The following is a 16973-nucleotide window of genomic DNA, read 5'->3' as shown; positions in this document are numbered from 1 at the left end:
CTCACCTGAGCCACAATGGAAAGTCTGTGGTTTTGGTTTTTGTAATTGTGGTAAAATTTGCCTACCATGATATTTACCGTTTATACCACCCACTGAGGGAGGGCAGGGACCGAACCTGCAACCTCATGGTTCCTAGTCGGATTCGTTAACCATTGCGCCACGACAGGAACTCCTATATACAGTTTTCTAAGGTATCTCTATACTGTTTTCCATAGTGGTTGTGCCCCAGGTCAGGGATTGGATCGGAGCCTCAGCTGCATCCTGTGCCACTGGTGCAGCAATGCCAGATCTTTAACCCACTGCCCTGGGCTGGGGCTTGAACCTATTGCCTTCACAGAGATGAGCTGTATCCTTAATACACTGTGCCACAGCAGGACTGCCTTTATTTTCATTTTTTATAACGTTTTGTTGAAGTATTATTGATTTACAATATTGTGATCATTTCTGCTCTACAACAGAGTGAGTTATGTAGATACACACATCCATTTTTTTTCAGATTCTTTTCTTGTATGGATTATCATGGAATATTGTCTAAAGGTCACTGTGCTTTACAGCAGTTCCCCATTGGCCAATCCTTCCATATACCACAGTGAGCATATACCACTCCCAAATTCCTAGTCCATTCCTTCTCCCCACCTATTCTCTTTGGTAAGCATATGTTTGTTTTCAAATCTGTGAGTCTGTTTCTGTTCTGTGAATAAGTTCATATATATCCTTTTATAAGATTCCACATATAAGTGCTATCATATGATATTTGTCTTCCATTGTCTTCACATAGTATTATAATTTCTAGGTCCATCCATGTTGCCATAAATGGCATTTTCATTCTATTTATGGCTGAGTAGTATTCCATTGTATATATGTACCACATCTTTATCTGTTCCTCTGTTGATGGACATTTAGTTTGTTTCTACATCTTGGCTATTGTAAATAGTGCTGCAGGGAACATTGGGGTGCATGTGTCTTTTTGAATTAGGGTTCTCTCTGGATAGATGCCCATGAGTGGTATTGCTGGATCATATGGTAGTTCTATTTTTAGTTTTTTGAGGAAACTCCATGCTGTTTTCCATAGTGGTTGTACCAATTTGCATTCCTGGCAACAGTATAAGAGGGTTCCTTTTGTCTACACTCTCTCTCCAGTATCTATCATATGTACATACTATATTATTTTTCTTTTATGGCTTCCCCATGGTATATTGGGTTCCCGGGCCAGGGATCAGATCCAAGCCCCAGTTGTGACCTATGCTGAAGCTGCAGCAATGCTGGGTCCTTTAACCTACTGTGCTGGGTGGGTGATGGAACCTGTGTCCTGACACTGCAGAGATACTGCCCATCCCATTGCACTACAGAGAGAAAACCCGTTTTATTGTTTAGATGCTATTGTAAATAGAATTGCATTGTTCATTTCCTTTTTAGATTATTCATTGCAGGTGTATAGAAACACAAGTGATTTTTGCCTGTTATTTTTGTACCCTGTGATTTTGTTGAGTTTGTTAGCTCTAGTAGCTTTATGGATTTTATATATACAGGGTCATAGCGTCTCTGAAACAGATTTTATTCTTTTCCAATTTGGCTGTACAATGTCGAACAGCAATGGTTAAAGCAGATATTCTTGCACACTGATTTTGTTCCATAGTGACAAAATCATTTATGTTTTATGTGGTTTGGAGTTTCAGGCATCTTTCTAGGTGGATCAAGTTACTGGGATTTGGGAAGGTTAATGGAGAAAGAGCCAACAGTGTGAAGCCGTGTGTGTGTGTTCTGCTGAGTTTTATCTTTCTTGGGCACTTAAAGCACTTTATATACTTCATCTCTCACGGGGTTTTCCTCATTTAACAAATGAGGGAAGTCTGTTTTAATTACGTTAACTGAGGCTCCGAGAAGTTCTATGATTTGCTTAAGTGGTCCTTCTGGAGTTTTAGTAATGTGCCACTCAATTGCACAGGAAGATAATGAAAACTGAAATGTAGTAAAGGCAACAGCTGGGAGCGTAGGAAACTCCCAGCCTGCTTCCCATTTGCCACAGCAGCCTCTAATCTTGGCCCACTCTACCTCCTTCTAGCTGTGGGCCCCGGGGTGCTGCACTTCCATTGGCTGTGGGTTACAGGGCCTCATACTCATACGAGGGAAAACATCCAATCAGAGTGGCTCGTCTCCACCCTGCCAGTACACGCTAGATTGCGTTGTAGTTGTCCCTCCCGTGGCATGCCGGGAATTGTAGTTTACTGGGCCTTTCTGCCTATAGCGAAAAGAGATGGAGAACTACTAGTCCCAGAGAGCTGAGCGTTGAGGAGTCCGGTTTTTAGGCATACCCCAGCAATTCTCTGGATCCACAACCGGCATCCAGGAACAGGTGAGAGAGGTCTCGGGCAGGGAGTGGAGGCACGGGTTAGAAACTCAGCCTTACTTCTGTAGTGATACTTTGAGGCACAGGAGGACCAGTACGTTGTGCTGGAGTTCCCCCGCTTTGGGGGTTGGTGGGACCGACTGGCTAACCTCATGGATGTGAAAAACTCCCATCCCTGTCCTGTGCTTTCCTGGAACCCTCAGTGTAACTGCACATTGGTTTGCTCTTCTACTGCGAACTCTCCCCACCTGCCCACTGTTGTTCTGAGGTTGTCTGCATAGTTCTAGTCTGTAAAGGCTTAGGACACCCAGTCCCAGAGCCTCAGACCACATGTCCATAGCACCCAGGGGTTCCTGTTTCATGTCTCTTCATCTCACAGACTCTGTACCCCTCTTTCTGGCTACTGGGAAGACCTGGATTCTAGGTTTGGTACCCACGTCCTAGGTATCTTCCTACCTCCTAGAGGCTCAGCTTGACTTATATAAAATAGGTTGATTTAAGGGTCTTCCTAGCCCCCAGTTCTGAATTCCTTTACTCTAGACTCTTCTCTCTGTACTCCAGGACTTGGGAAGCAGCCAGGGGTGTAGCAATTCCAGAGAATCCCTGGAGGGGAGGCATTGATGGTTGAAAAGGATAAAGTTAGGTGGCAATAAGTTTTAGTCACCTTTTTTTTCTTTTTGGCGACACCTATGGCATGTGGAAGTTCCTAGGCCAGGGATCCAACCTGCCCACAACAGTGACAAGACTGGGTCCTTAACCACTAGGCCACCAGGAAACTCCAAGTTCTAGCCATCATATTTTAAGTGCAGTTAGTTTATTCTCAGTCACCCAGCTGTACTTTTTGTTCCCCACATTTTTTTTTTTCCCTGTAAATGCCCTCAATCTCATACCAGGAGAAAGTGGGGCCTTCTGGCTATGGAGGTAAAAGTTCGGGGAGGTGACCTGGGGAGCTGCCAACGTGCATCTGCCTTTGGTGCTTGCTCCTGCAGGGAGTGCTCAGTGCCCCTTCCCTGTACCACCCCCCATGCTGCCCCTGTCCCGCTGGCTGAGATCTGTGGGGCTCTTCTTGCTGCCAGCCCCCTGCTGGGTGCCCCGGGAGAGGTGGCTGGGTCCCCTACGGCGGCCCTCCCTGGTGCACGGGTGCCCAGTCCTGGGGGCATGGCACAGTGCTCGCTGCTGGTGCCAAGCGTGGACAGAGGAGCCTCGGTGAGTTTGGTGGGGGTGAGGGGCCTTGGGGAGGGGAGCAGCTGTTCAGGTTTCTGACTTGTCCTCCCTCTCCTCAGAGCATTTTACTCCTCCCTCAGAATGAACGGAGACCAGAAATTGGACGCTTATGCCCGAGAAAGGCAGGATTTCATCCAGCACTTCTCCCAGATCGTCAAGGTGCTGACTGAGGAGGACATCGGGCACCCAGAGATAGGAGATGCTGTTGCCCGACTCAAGGAGGTGAGGGATTTATGACTGGAGAGAGTCTTTGCTCTCTCTGCATGTGTGGGATCCAGCTCTGGCTTTTGGGGGACTTTTGGCAGGGGTGGGAGCAGGGTTTTACCTGAGCGTTTCTGGGTGCCCTCTGGAGGTGCAGGTATACTTAGCCCAGTAGTCCTGCCTGGTGGTTCTTTTGGGCCATCCGCACTGCTTTGAATAAGGGTGGAGGGCCCTGGGGGTGAGGCATTAGGCATCCAGAAATAATGAGGGGCTACCTTGGCAGGGACCTGGGAGGAAGGCAGTCTGAGATGGGCTTGGGTGAAGCTAGTGCATCAGAAACTCCTGCTCTAGGACAAGAACTATTGCTGAGATACTTAAGTTGCCTTATTGTTTTATTCCTTTTTTTTTTTTTTTTTTAAAGGGCCACAAGTGTGGCATATGGAAGTTCCCAGGTTAGGGGTCTTATTAGAGCTGCAACCACAGCAACACCTGATCCTAGCCATGTCTGACTTACACCACAGCTCATGGCAGCACCTGATCCTTAACCCACTGAGCAAGGCCAGGGATTGAACCTGTGTCCTCATGGATACTAGTTTGCGTGCATTACTGCTAAGCCACAATGGGAACTCCTAATTCTTTTATTCTTTTAGAGTATCTAGTAATTCTTACTATAAATGCTCTCTCATTTGTCTGAGGGGAACTAAGGAGAAGGGGGTGTGTCTACACTGGGATGGAGATTAAAAGGGAAGTCTTCCCAGTGAATTAGATCTAAGGGCAGCCAACGGCACAGAGGTCCCAGCAGGACATGCCATTGGAGGAGTGGGGGACGGGTCCTCCACCCTATGGTCTCCTCCAAGATTTCCTCTGGCCGACTTTGGGTGGGTGGGTGGGGGGGCTTTAATAAAGTGAGAGAGGCTTTTCATTTGCAGATAGGTTGAACTGTGGGTAGGAGGAGGGGGCTGGGAAAGGAGGAATGGACTGTGAAGGGGAAGCGTAGGAGAATTGGAGGAGACCCAAACACACCAGCCATTCCTATGTACATTCTCTGCATGGACAGAGTTCTCCCCGGGTTTGGGAGCAGATTTTAATCTCCACTATGGAGGCTTTAAATGTACTGAGGAAGACAACGCAGAGAGTGCCTGGGGCCTGGGGAACTTCCCTCTGTGCTCCAGGACTTGAAGGAAGAAGCTGAGTAGCAATTCCAGAGGCTGTCTGGAGGAGGGTGTGGGGTTGAGGATGAAGTTAGGGCTGGTTGGTGTTCTCATCGTGGCTCAGTGGTTAATGAATCCGACTAGGAACCATGAGGTTGTGGGTTCGATCCCTGGCCTTGCTCAGTGGGTTAAGGATCTGGCGTTGCCGTGAGCTGGGTGTAGGTCGAAGACATGGCTTGGATCCCGGTGTTGCTGTGGCTGTGGCATAGGCCGGTGGCTATAGCTCCAATTCAACCCCTAGCCTGGGAGCCTTCATATGCCTCGGGAGCAGCCCTAGAAGTGGCAAAAAGACAAAAAAAAAAAAAAAAAAAGTTAGGGCTGGTGGTTGGAAGTGGGAGAGGACAAGGAGAAATCTCAGAGTAGCTGCTCTATGGACCCTGACGCCCTGCCCCTGTGCCCTTGCCTCCAGGTTCTGGAGTACAATGTTGTCGGAGGCAAGTACAACCGAGGTATCACGGTGCTGGTGGTGTTCCGGGAGCTGGTGGAGCCCAGGAAGCAGGATGCTGATAGTCTCCAGCGGGCCCTGACCGTGGGCTGGTGTATTGAACTGGTGAGAGGGCAGGAGAAGAAGTCTTCTAGGGTGGAGGTGCCCTGGGTGGGATGGGGGCGGGGGGTGGGGGGGACAAGGAGGGTTGGGCCTTGGCTCTTTGTGTTTTCTGTGCCTCTAGCATGCCACAGCCAAACTTGGTGAATTACTCCAAGGGTTAACAATTGCAGTCAGTTTCTTTGGCCAGTAAGTACATGTTTCCCCAGTAGACTAACTGTGAGTCAGGGCCTTGGAACTGGGCATAAAGTTGTCAACTCTTTCCTCTGAGCAGAGGACAGGCACACAAGTGATAGATGTTTTCTAGAAGATTATTCTACGGCAGAGATTGGAGAAATGGAAGCCTGCGGGTAGTTTTTGAAAATATTTTAAAATTAAGTTCCTTAAATATAACAAAGAAGAGATTTCATACAAAAACCTAGATTTCAGAGTTTCTGTCGTGGCTCAGTGGTTAATGAATCCGACTAGTATCCATGAGGTTGCGGGTTCGATCCCTGGCCTTGCTCAGTGGGCTAAGGATCCGGCGTTGCCGTGAGCTGTGGTGTAGGTTGCAGACGTGGTTCAGATCCTGCGTTGCTGTGGCTCTGGTGTAGGCCATCGGCTACAGCTCCGATTAGACCCCTAGTTTAGGAGCCTCCATATGCCGAGGGAGGGGCCCTAGAAAAGCCAAAAAAAACCCCCTAGATCTCTTTCTTTTTCCTTTTTTTTTTTTTTTTTTTTTTTTTTGACGTTTTACAAATTTACTAAGGTGAAAGTCCATTTTCAGAGAGGGAGTGAGAGAATTTACATGCTCGCAGGTTAAAAAAGGGCCTGACTCACTCTGCAATAGTCTTTATACCCCACAGTGGGACCCAGTTTGATCTTCTGATTGGTTTCAGGCAGGATACCTTATTTGCATGGGGAACAGGTTATATGGCGTCAGGTGAGGAGTGGGAGACAGTTTTTCCCTGGCAGGGAGTGAGCAGCCCAGGCTGGTCAAGTTAGGGGGGAAGGAGCATTACAGTGAGACATGGCCAGAGGCTTTGGGTTTAATATCCTTGAAGGGGACTGGAAGCCTCTAACATCCCCCCCTCATTTTTTTGAGGGCCAAATCTTTGGCCCCTTTGAATGCCCTGCTCATGTCTGACTACCTGTGTATTTTACTCTGTGGCGTCTAGGAACCCAGATTATATGGGGAAAGGGCCAATGACTGCTCTAGCTGCTTCCTGCTGAATGGGGGTGTTGTTGGGCTCTGGGCTCCCGCTGCCTAATTTTCATCAGGGCTTTATTTTTTTTATTAATTTTTCTTGTCTTTTTAGGGCCGCATCTGTGGCATATGGAAGTTCCCAGGCTTGGGGTCAGATCGGAGCTGTAGCTGCGAGCCTACACCACAGCCAGACCTGAGCCTCATCTGACCCACACCACAGCTCAGACCAATGCCAGAGCCTTAACCCACTGAGCAAGGCCAGGGATCGAACCTGCATCCTCATGGTTACCAGTGAGATTCGTTTCCACTGAGCCAGGACGGGAATCCATTTGGGGCATTCTTGAGGCAGGAGGTGTAGCTCCCTAGGATGGCTTGTTCCTGTGTTGTTCGGATGTTGACTGGTTGATATCCCCATCAAATTATCATTTGGAGACTTGTTTGTCATATTCTAGAAGAAACAAACTTAACAAGCAGATTAAAAATCAAGGCCAGGAATTCCTGTCTTGGCGCAGCTGAAACAAATCCGACTGGGAATCTTGAGGTTGCAGCTTTGATCCTGGCCTCGCTCAGTGGGTTAATGATTCGTCATTGCTGTGAGCTTCGGTGTAGGTTGCAGACACAGCTCGGATCTGGCATGGCTGTGGCTGTGGTGTAGGCTGGCAGCAACAGCTCCGATTAGACCCCTAGCCTGGGAATCTCCATATGCTGCGGGCCCTAAAAAAGACAAATAAAATAAAAATAAAACTTTAAGCTGATAATCCACTAAGTGAATAATGCATTTGAGCAAAAAAAAAAAAAAAATCAACACCAAAGATCAGTAAGGGAATTACTGTAACGAAGCCATTTAATATAGTTATATATTATAATGTAGGTGTAACACACCGAGTCAGAAATAATTGGAGAAGTGAAAGTTTGAAGTGACAAAGGAAATTAATTTTTTGAATAGGCCTGAAACCCAATTTGGGCCTGGCACTTCGGGGAGACTTGTAGCCAGGTAGCTAGTTGTCTAGTTTTACCTCAGTAGATTTTAGCTGTTAGTGTGGTATTGACTTAGAAATAACAAGAGCTGTTAGTCATTAGGTTTTCATCTTTCGGGGGGGTTACAAGAGATGACCTTGAAAATAGAAGGTTGCAGCTCCCAGCTGATGTTTTGAGAGAAGCTGCGGTTTATTTTTTATTTATTTATTTATTTATTTTTTCTTTTTTTGTCTTTTTTTGCTATTTCTTTGGGCCGCTCCCACGGCATATGGAGGTTCCCGGGCTAGGGGTAGAATCGGAGCTGTAGCCACCGGCCTATGCCAGAGACACAGCAACGCAGGATCCGAGCCGCGTCTGCAACCTACACCACAGCTCACGGCAATGCCGGATCGTTAACCCACTGAGCAAGGGCAGGGACTGAACCCGCAACCTCATGGTTCCTAGTTGGATTCGTTAACCACTGCGCCATGACGGGAACTCCGAAGCTGCAGTTTATACGTCAGGTGTGTATAAACCGTAAAGTCGTAGCAATACAAACATCTGTCTGGTATCACGGTGGATGTCTGAACCACTGCTATTCCATTTTGCCTTTTCATTTTATTTTTCTCCTAAATGGCTAAAGCAGATGTTACCATTAATGATCTTAGTGTTTTCCTACATGTAAGAAGCTGCAAGCATTTGGGCTCATAAAAATCTTTACCTGATAACATCTAACTATCGGAATGCCCATTCCTTCAGTTCTTCCAGAGCACAGAAGGCCTCGTTCCTGATCTCTGCCCTGAGATCAGAACTCCTGTCTGGGAAGATTGAGGGTCAGCAGCTGCAGCAGTTTGATTTAACCCACACAGAGGCAGATGGCAGGTGTCTATCTCCAGTTCACAGGGCTCCCCATGGTCATAAATTCGACCATAGTCTTGGGAGGCATTTCATGACCATTTTTGGTGCCAGGAATGCTCATTCCCAGGTCTGGCAAAGATTTCGTTGACAGACCGCTCAATGTGCTGTGACTGGATGAAGCCTTATTAACAGTAAGTTAATAAGTCCCTGGACTACCTGTCTTACTAGTCTGTTATGGTCCAGGAAAATATTCCCTCTTGTTAACATTTTCTCATATCTAGAGTTACAGTGAAATGATATGGAGTTGTATATTATTTTAGAGACCTAATTCTGCATTTGGCAATGTAAGAAATAGCAATTTTGTTGAAAGTTAATAGAAAAAGAGTATAGTTGGTAGTATTAGTAAAAGTTATAAATAGGGAGTTCCTGTTGTGGCGCAGTGGTTAACGAATCCGACTAGGAACCATGATGTTGCAGGTTCGATCCCTGGCCTTGCTCAGTAGGTTAAGGATCCGGCGTTGCCATGAGCTGTGGTGTAGGTTGCAAATGCAGCTAGGATCTGGTATTTGTTGTGGCTGTGGTGTAGGCCGGCGGCTACAGCTCTGATTAGACCCCTAGCCTGGGAACCTCGTATGCCACCGGTGCAGCCCTAGATAAGGACCCCCCCCCCAAAAAAAAAGTTATAAATAGGAATTTAAGTTAAGAGGTTTTTCCAAATGGAGCCCAGTGCATCCCAGTTCACCTAGCTTTGTCTCTTCCCATCTTTAAGGGAAATTATATACTGGCTTTGTCCATAGTAATATTAATAGTAATATTATGGAGGTTCCCAGGCTAGGGGTCAAATGGGAGCTGTAGCCTCTGGCCTACACCACAGCTGCAGCAGATCCGAGCTACATCTGTGATCTACACCACAGCTCACTGCAATGCCAGATCCTGAACCCACTGAGCAAGGCCAGAGATCAAACCTGTGTCCTCATGGATACTAGTCAGATTTGTTTCCTCTGAGCCACAACGGAAATTCCCTGAACCTATAGAACTGGCTGGGTGTCTTTTTTGGTTTTTTGGCCACATGGCCTGTGGCATGTGGAAGTTTCCAGGCCAGGGATCAAACCTGAGACACAGCAGCGACCACACCAGAGCCCTAACCTGCTGAGCCACAAGAGAACTCTTCTTTTTTTGTCTTTTTTGTTGTTGTTGTTGCTATTTCTTGGGCCGCTCCCACGGCATATGGAGGTTCCCAGGCTAGGGGTTGAATCAGAGCTGTAGCCACCAGCCTACGCCAGAGCCACAGCAACGCGGGATCCGAGCCGCGTCTGCAACCTACACCACAGCTCACAGCCACGCCGGATCGTTAACCCACTGAGCAAGGGCAGGGACCGAACCCGCAACCTCATGGTTCCTAGTCGGATTCATTAACCACTGCGCCACGACGGGAACTCCTCTTCTTTTTTTAAAAAACACAAATTACATGAGATTTTCAACACTCAAACCTTTTTTTTTTTTTTTTTGCTTTTTAGGGCTGCACCCTTGGCTTATGGAGGTTCCCAGGCTAGGGATCAAATTGGAGCTGTAGCTGCCAGCCTATGCCACAGCCACAGCAACACGGGATCCGAGCCAGGTCTGCAACCTACACCACAGCTCAAGGCAGTGCTGGATCCTTAACCCACAGGGATCGAACTTCATGGTTCTAGTCAGATTCGTTTCCACTGCACCACGACTGGAACTCCAACAATTTTACGTAATTTATTTGTCATTTTAGGGCCATACTTAGGGCATATGGAGGTTCCCCGAGTTCGAATCGGAGCTGTAGCTGCCGGCCTACACCACAGCCACAGCGATGGGGGTTTGAGCCACATCTGCAGTCTCCACCACAGCTCACAGCAATGCTGGACCCTTAACCGACTGAGTGAGGCTAGGGATCGAACCCACATCCTCATGGATGCTAGTTGGGTTTGTTAACTGCTGAGCCATAATGGGAACTCTGAGAACTCCTTTTTTTGTTGTCATTGAGGGGGAATGTTTTTAAACACAGCTGTAATCCTGTCACTTCCACAAGATGCCATTTCTGCTGCCCACCATTGTTTTGGATGATTTTTACTATAATTTCTGCTGCTTTCTTTCCTCTTCTGGTTCATCTCCTTCAACCTTTTTTCTATTTCAGCATTTACCTCCTGAAAACAAGGACATGTGCTTATCTGACTCTATCGCATTATCACACGTTTCTTAGTCCATTTGGCTGCTACAGCAAAATACCACAGACTGGGTAGCTTATAAATAACAGAAATTTATATCTCACAGCTTCGGAGGCTGGGAGGTCCCAGATCAAGGCTTCTGCCCAATTGGGTGAGGGGACTCTTTACTTGTTCATAGCCAGGTTTCTCGCTGTGTCCTCAGGTGGAAGGGCAAAGGGAGCCTTGCTTAATCCCTTTCACAAGGCTTCCACTCTCATGATGTAACCATCTCCCAAAGGGTTCACCTCCTAATACCATCATCTTGGAAGGTTGGGATTTCAACATATGAATTTTGGCAGACGCGGATCTCAGCAACATCTTAGATATTTAACATAGGATAATAGTATTTTGGAGTTCCCGTTGTGGCTCAGCGGAAATGAGTCTAACTAGCAGCCATGAGGACGCAGGTTCGATCCCTGGCCTCACTCAGTGAGTTAAGGATCCGGCGTTGCTTAGAGCTGTGGTGTAGGTTGCAGATGCGGCTTGGGTTTGACGTGGCTGTGGCTGTGGCGGAGGCCTGCATAGGCCAGCAGCTACACCTCTGATTCCACCCCTAGCCTGGGAACCTCCATAATGCTGCAGGTACAGCCCTAAAAAGACCAAAAAAAAAAAAAAAAAATAGTATCTTGGAGTTCCCTGGTGGCCTAGTTAAGGATTTGGCATTGTCTGTGACTCAGGTTTGATCCCTGACCTGGGAGCTTTCGCATGCTGTGGGCGAGGCCAAAAAAATTAATGTATATTTCATATTTAAATATTCCTAATTCTTCCCCAGTTGTCCATTACAGGTTTTTTGTTTTGTTTTGTTTTCCCCCCAGCTGCACCCGACATATGGAAGTTCCCTGGGCTTGGGGATCAATCAAATTCTTGCCTTAGCAGCAATCCAAGCCACCATAGAGACAACACTGGATCTTTATCCTGCTGAGCCACATCGGGAACTCTTGACTTTTTGTTAAGTCCAGGTGAATTTTTTTGTAGAGTGGCTCAAATTCTAGTCTGACTAGTATCATGAGGAAATAATCAGGTGAACATTTTGGTAAGAGAGCTTTGCAGGTAATGTATATTTCCCGTTACTTCCCATGGTAGCACATACCTGGGAAAGTTACTAAAAATACCCAACCCGGAATTCCTGTTGTGGCTCAGTGATTGACGAATCCGACTAGGAACCATGAGGTTGCGGGTTTGATCCTTGGTCTTGCTCAGTGGGTTAAGGATCCAGTGTTGCCGTGAGCTGTGGTGTAGGTTGCAGATGCGGCTCAGATCCCGCATTGCTGTGGCTCTGGTATAGGCTGGTGGCTACAGCTCCGATTCAACCCCTAGCCTGGGAACCTCCATATGCCGTGGGAGCGGCCCAAGAAGTAGCAAAAAGACAAAAAAATCCAACCCAGTACTATGGTACCATCCCCTGTAGATTTAAAGCTTCCTTAATAGAAAGTACAGTGAGGGGGCAGAGAAGATTGAGGAAGGTCACAGCATGAATGCCCTTTTAAGACTTTTTTTTTTTTTTAAACATTTTACGGCCATACCTGCAGCATATGGAGGTTCCTAGGCTAGGGGTCTAACTGGAACTATAGCTGCTGGCCCGCACCACAGCCACAGCAACATGGGATCCAAGCTGTGTCTGTGACCTGCACTGCAGCTTATGGCAACGCTGGATCCTTAACCCATGGAGCGAGGCCAGGGATCAAACCCACAACCTCACGGTTCCTAGTGGGATTCATTTTCGCTGTGCCACAATGAGAACTCCTGGAGATGATCTTGGCTGAGTGGTGCTGGTGAAACCAGATGGTCCTTATACTCACTCTTGGGAGAGGCAGTGGACCGTGGACCGGTGGTTTCAGGGGAACAGTGCCACTCCAAATAAACACACTGTAAAAACGTGTCCCTAGTGTGGAGAGCCCAGTCTCCACCTCAGTGCAAGGTCAGAGGTAAAGGTGTCGCTGGATGCTTCCTCCCCCGAGGACTTCACTTGGAACAAGAGCCACGATGGCCATTGCCCTTTCTGCGCTGCACACACCAGAGCTGGTGGGTGGTGTTGGGCATGTCCTCTGAGCAACACTGATACTCTAGTGCACACACAGGGGTCAGGATGGGATAAAGGTTTAAAAACCATGTCTTGAAAAGCTGCTTAAGGAACTGGAATGTGTAGCCTGACTGCAGGAAGTATCGTGGGGGACACGTTTGTGCTTTATTATTTATTTTGTAGACACACATTTATGACACACCCACTCCGGGACCAGCACTTATGCTGGGCTCTGAGAATCCCAGGAGGGCCTCACCCATTGTCCCTGCTTCCAAGGAGTTCACAGTCCCGTGGGAAACCACATTCTGGTACCTTCACAGGCTGGGAGTTCCCTGGTGGCACAGGGTTAAGGCTCTGTCTTTGTCACTGTGTCTGGGTTGGCTCCCTGGCCCAGGAACTTCCACATGCCATGGCTGAGGCTAAAAAAAGCATGCCGAAGAGTCAGCCCTTTGGCAATGTTCAAGACGCATGAGTAAACATTACTAGGAGTCAGACTTCAGGTCCATCCTATTAGACCTGGGCTCCCAAATGAGCTCCCTGACGTGAGGTTTTGTTCCTGGTCACTGGAGTATGTCAGTGGAGTGCCCTGGGGGATGACAAGGACAGCCTTTTTTTTTTTTTTGGTCTTTTTGTCTTTTTAGGGCCGAACCCACAGCATCTGGAGGTTCCCAGGCTAGGGGTTCAAATCGGAGCTGTAGCTGCCAGCCTATGCCACAGCCACACCAGATCCGAGCTGTGTCTGCGACCTATACCACAGGTCACAGCGACGCCGGATCCTTAACCCACTGAGTGAGGCCAGGGATCGCACCTGCATCCTCATGGATCAGAGTCAGATTCATTTCCACTAAGCAACAATGGGGACTCCCTAGGACAGCCCTTTTTGTTCCAGAAGTCGTGTAAAGGCAAATGGCACGAAGAAATCTTACTTGAGGCATTCACTGCCATTTCTGGCAGGAGAGGATATAATATATACCAATAGATGTCTCATCTCCATCATACTAGGGGTAGTCTAGGGTTGTTGGTCTGGAGGCATCAGAGCACTGCCGTGGTCTCTTACTTTGAAAACAAGGAAGCCTGAGCCAGAGAGGTCTTGTAACTTTGCAAGGTCCAGTGGCACAGACCCAAAGTCCTCGGTGCCCCCCGCCTTCCTTCCCAGCTCAGTGATTCTCAAAAGCAACAGCTCTGTTGCTGATAGAAGAAACAGTACTAAGGAGCCCTGGGGTTCTTATTACACTCTTCCTTCTCCCCCCAGCTCCAAGCCTTCTTCCTGGTGGCAGACGACATCGAGGACTCCTCCCTCACCCGCCGGGGCCAGACCTGCTGGTATCGGAAGGTAAAGTGGGCAGGAAGGGAGCAGAGGACGGCTGGGGAATGGGCCGCAGGGAGGTGGTTACATAGCGCCTATGCAGGGGCTCTTGGTTTGAGTCTAGGTCAGAGGTTGACTGATTGCTTGTTTGTCTTTGTCCCTGACAGCCAGGTATAGGTTTGGATGCCATCAATGATGCTTTCCTTCTGGAAGCTTGTATCTACCGCCTGCTGAAGTTCTACTGCCGGGAGCAGCCCTATTACCTGAACCTGATTGAGCTCTTCTTGCAGGTATGCTGTTGACCGGGGCTTAGTGCCCAGTGGCTGCCCATAGTAGCCTTGGCCTTTATAGGGTTTTTTCGACTAGCGCCGGAAATCTATAGGTTTGTGGGGTTCCTGCAGTGACTCAGCGGAAACAAACCCACCTCATATCCACGAGGATGCAGGTTTGATCCCTGGCCTCGCTGAGTGGGTTAAGTATCCGGCATGGCCATGAGCTGTGTGGTGTAGGTCACAGACACAGCAGCTTGGATCCCAAGTGGCTTTGGCTGTAGCTGGCAGGCAGCTGTAGCTGTGATCTGACCCCCTAGCCTGGGAATTTCCGTATGTTGCAGGTGCGGCCCTAAAAAGGAACAAAAAAGAAAAATATGTGGGTTTGCGTGGAAGGAAGGTATTGAGGGAGGGCGTTGGAGGGTGATGGTGGCAAGAAGGGCTCCTGTGTGTCTGTTTGGAAGGAGTCATAAGGGACTGAGTGTGACTATATGGGCCTTGAGTTGGGGGCCCTCTTCCTCCTCTGTCTTTCTGCCTGCCTGGTTGTCAACTGGCATAGGATGTAGGGCCCAGGATTTCCGGGTTCCCCAGCCCTGGAGAACGTCCAGGTCATCTTCTTCCTCCTCCAGACTTCCTACAACACTGAGATCGGACAGACCCTGGACCTCATCGCCGGCCCCCAGGGCAACGTGGATCTTAGCAGGTTCACTGAAAAGAGGTGAGGGACAGTGGGAACCGTATCTGGACAGTGAGGGAGGGTTGGGTGGGGGGTGGGGGGTCTTGTCTTTCTGAGGAGTTCATCTCAAACTTCTCCCCTACTCAGGTACAAGTCTATTGTCAAGTACAAGACAGCTTTCTACTCTTTCTACCTGCCCGTGGCTGCTGCCATGTATATGGTGAGTGAGCCTCCCCCTACCTGGCCGCCCTGCTGATAGGAGGCCACAGAGCAGACAGCTTTGGACAGTCTGGTGCCTCCACTAAGTATGTGATCTTGAGCAAGTTACGTAATCCCTCTTGAGTCTGGATTCCTCAGCTGTGGGAAGAGGATTAAAATCCCCACCTCCCAGGATGCCTGTAGAAATGAACAAGCCATTCACGGGAAAGTGGCTGGCCCATCACTGGGGAACAGTGAATCCACCACCTGAGTCGGGATGGGAGTCAGGAGGAGAGGATGTGGGCTGAGGAGGAGGCAGTTGGATTCGGTGGCAGTCATTGGGGTTAACAGTCTATGTTGTCCTTGCTTCTCCAAGTTTCCTTTTCCTCCTGAAGGAAGTCAGAAGTGGCAGAAAGATTAGGAAGAGGGATCTGAGTGACTCGAGGACTGAGGGCCTCCAGGATGGGGTCCTCTCTGCTATGACTCGCAGGAAGGCTTAGCTAACATAAGTGGGCTAGAGGCTGGACCGTGGATCAGGGATGTCTGAAAGGAGAGAGAAGATTAGGGGCTGCACGGGAGCACGAGCTTGTGGAAGGAAGCAGCCAGGAAGATGAAGGCACCTCTGGGGTGTGGCTTGTCAATTCCCTTTTCACCTCAGGCAGGCATTGACGGGGAGAAGGAGCACGCCAATGCCAAGAAGATCCTGATGGAGATGGGAGAGTTCTTTCAGATTCAGGTAGGAAGGCGTGAGGCGCCAGCAGCGAACAGGCTCCGACTTTTCTTCTTGTCTCGGCGCCTCTTCATTCCTCCTTTGTCGTCTCCCCACCCACCCCAGGACGATTACCTCGACCTCTTTGGGGACCCCAGCGTGACAGGCAAGATCGGCACAGACATCCAGGACAACAAGTGCAGCTGGCTGGTGGTTCAGTGTCTGCAGCGGGCCTCTCCGGAGCAGCGCCAAATCCTGCAGGTGCCCCAGAGCGGGCTGTGGATCCCTGAGCTGCCGAAAAGGGGGATTGAGCTAGTGGTTCTGCAGTAGGGGTGATTTTGCACCACAGGGGGTGTTGGGCAATGTCAAGAGACATCTTGTTATAACTCGGTGTGTGCATGTGCCACACATCTCTCTAGTGGTTAGCAACCCAGCGGAGCTGCCAAACGTGCAGCTTCCCACACCAAGTTATCTGGCCAAAAAATTTCAGTAGTGCCAAGGGTTGAGAAATCCAGGGATAGAGGAAGCTGAGGGCTGAACCAGTCTCCTAGCATTTGGGGCGGGGAGGGAGAAGTTCACGATCCTAGATACTCGGAGACACTTGAAATTGGAGACAGCGATGGTGGGAATGGCATTGAAGATGTTCTGGAATATCCAGATGAGGGGAGTGGAGGGGACCTGGAGGTGTTGAGGGAAGGCTAACAGGCCCACTTTCCTGCCTCCAACGCTCCAGGAGAACTATGGGCAGAAGGATGCTGAGAAGGTGGCCCGGGTGAAGGCGCTGTATGAGGAGATGAATCTGCAGGCAGTGTTCCTGCAGTACGAGGAAGACAGTTACAGCCACCTGATGGGTCTCATCGAGCAGTATGCTGCGCCCCTGCCCCCGGCCATCTTCCTGGAGCTGGCACACAAGATCTACAAGAGAAGAAAGTAGCCCAGAGACTGAAGGTGGGAGGGGGGGCTCTCAATAAATTACTATCTAACCTCCGGTTCCGTTCCTGTTTTTTTGCCAGCCAGGGGCGCAGCTGTGTCCAGA

The 16973-nt window shown here is 48.9% G+C and overlaps 1 protein-coding gene across 5 annotated transcripts; it reads left to right on the top strand.

Moving 5' to 3' along the window:
* On the top strand, positions 2246-16926 carry FDPS (farnesyl diphosphate synthase). Of its 5 annotated transcripts, XM_021088557.1 has the most exons (11): positions 2324-2353; positions 3337-3553; positions 3631-3793; positions 5393-5533; positions 14032-14112; positions 14253-14375; positions 14984-15072; positions 15178-15250; positions 15887-15964; positions 16064-16198; positions 16671-16926. In XM_021088557.1, exons 2-11 carry the CDS (start codon positions 3372-3374, stop codon positions 16869-16871), a joined length of 1266 nt encoding a protein of 421 aa, XP_020944216.1. In that variant the 5' UTR covers positions 2324-2353; positions 3337-3371; the 3' UTR covers positions 16872-16926. The 5 variants fall into 5 exon arrangements, with proteins under 5 accessions (XP_005663367.1, XP_020944218.1, XP_020944216.1 ...); XM_005663310.3 differs by lacking the exon at positions 3337-3553 and having other exon boundaries at positions 2246-2353; XM_021088556.1 differs by having other exon boundaries at positions 2330-2353; positions 15887-16198.

This window comes from Sus scrofa, chromosome 4, assembly GCF_000003025.6.
Source record: "Sus scrofa isolate TJ Tabasco breed Duroc chromosome 4, Sscrofa11.1, whole genome shotgun sequence".
NCBI classification, from domain to species: domain Eukaryota; kingdom Metazoa; phylum Chordata; class Mammalia; order Artiodactyla; family Suidae; genus Sus; species Sus scrofa.
The sequence above is the reverse complement of the archived record's forward strand: the minus strand, read 5'-3'. Positions and strand labels throughout refer to the sequence as shown.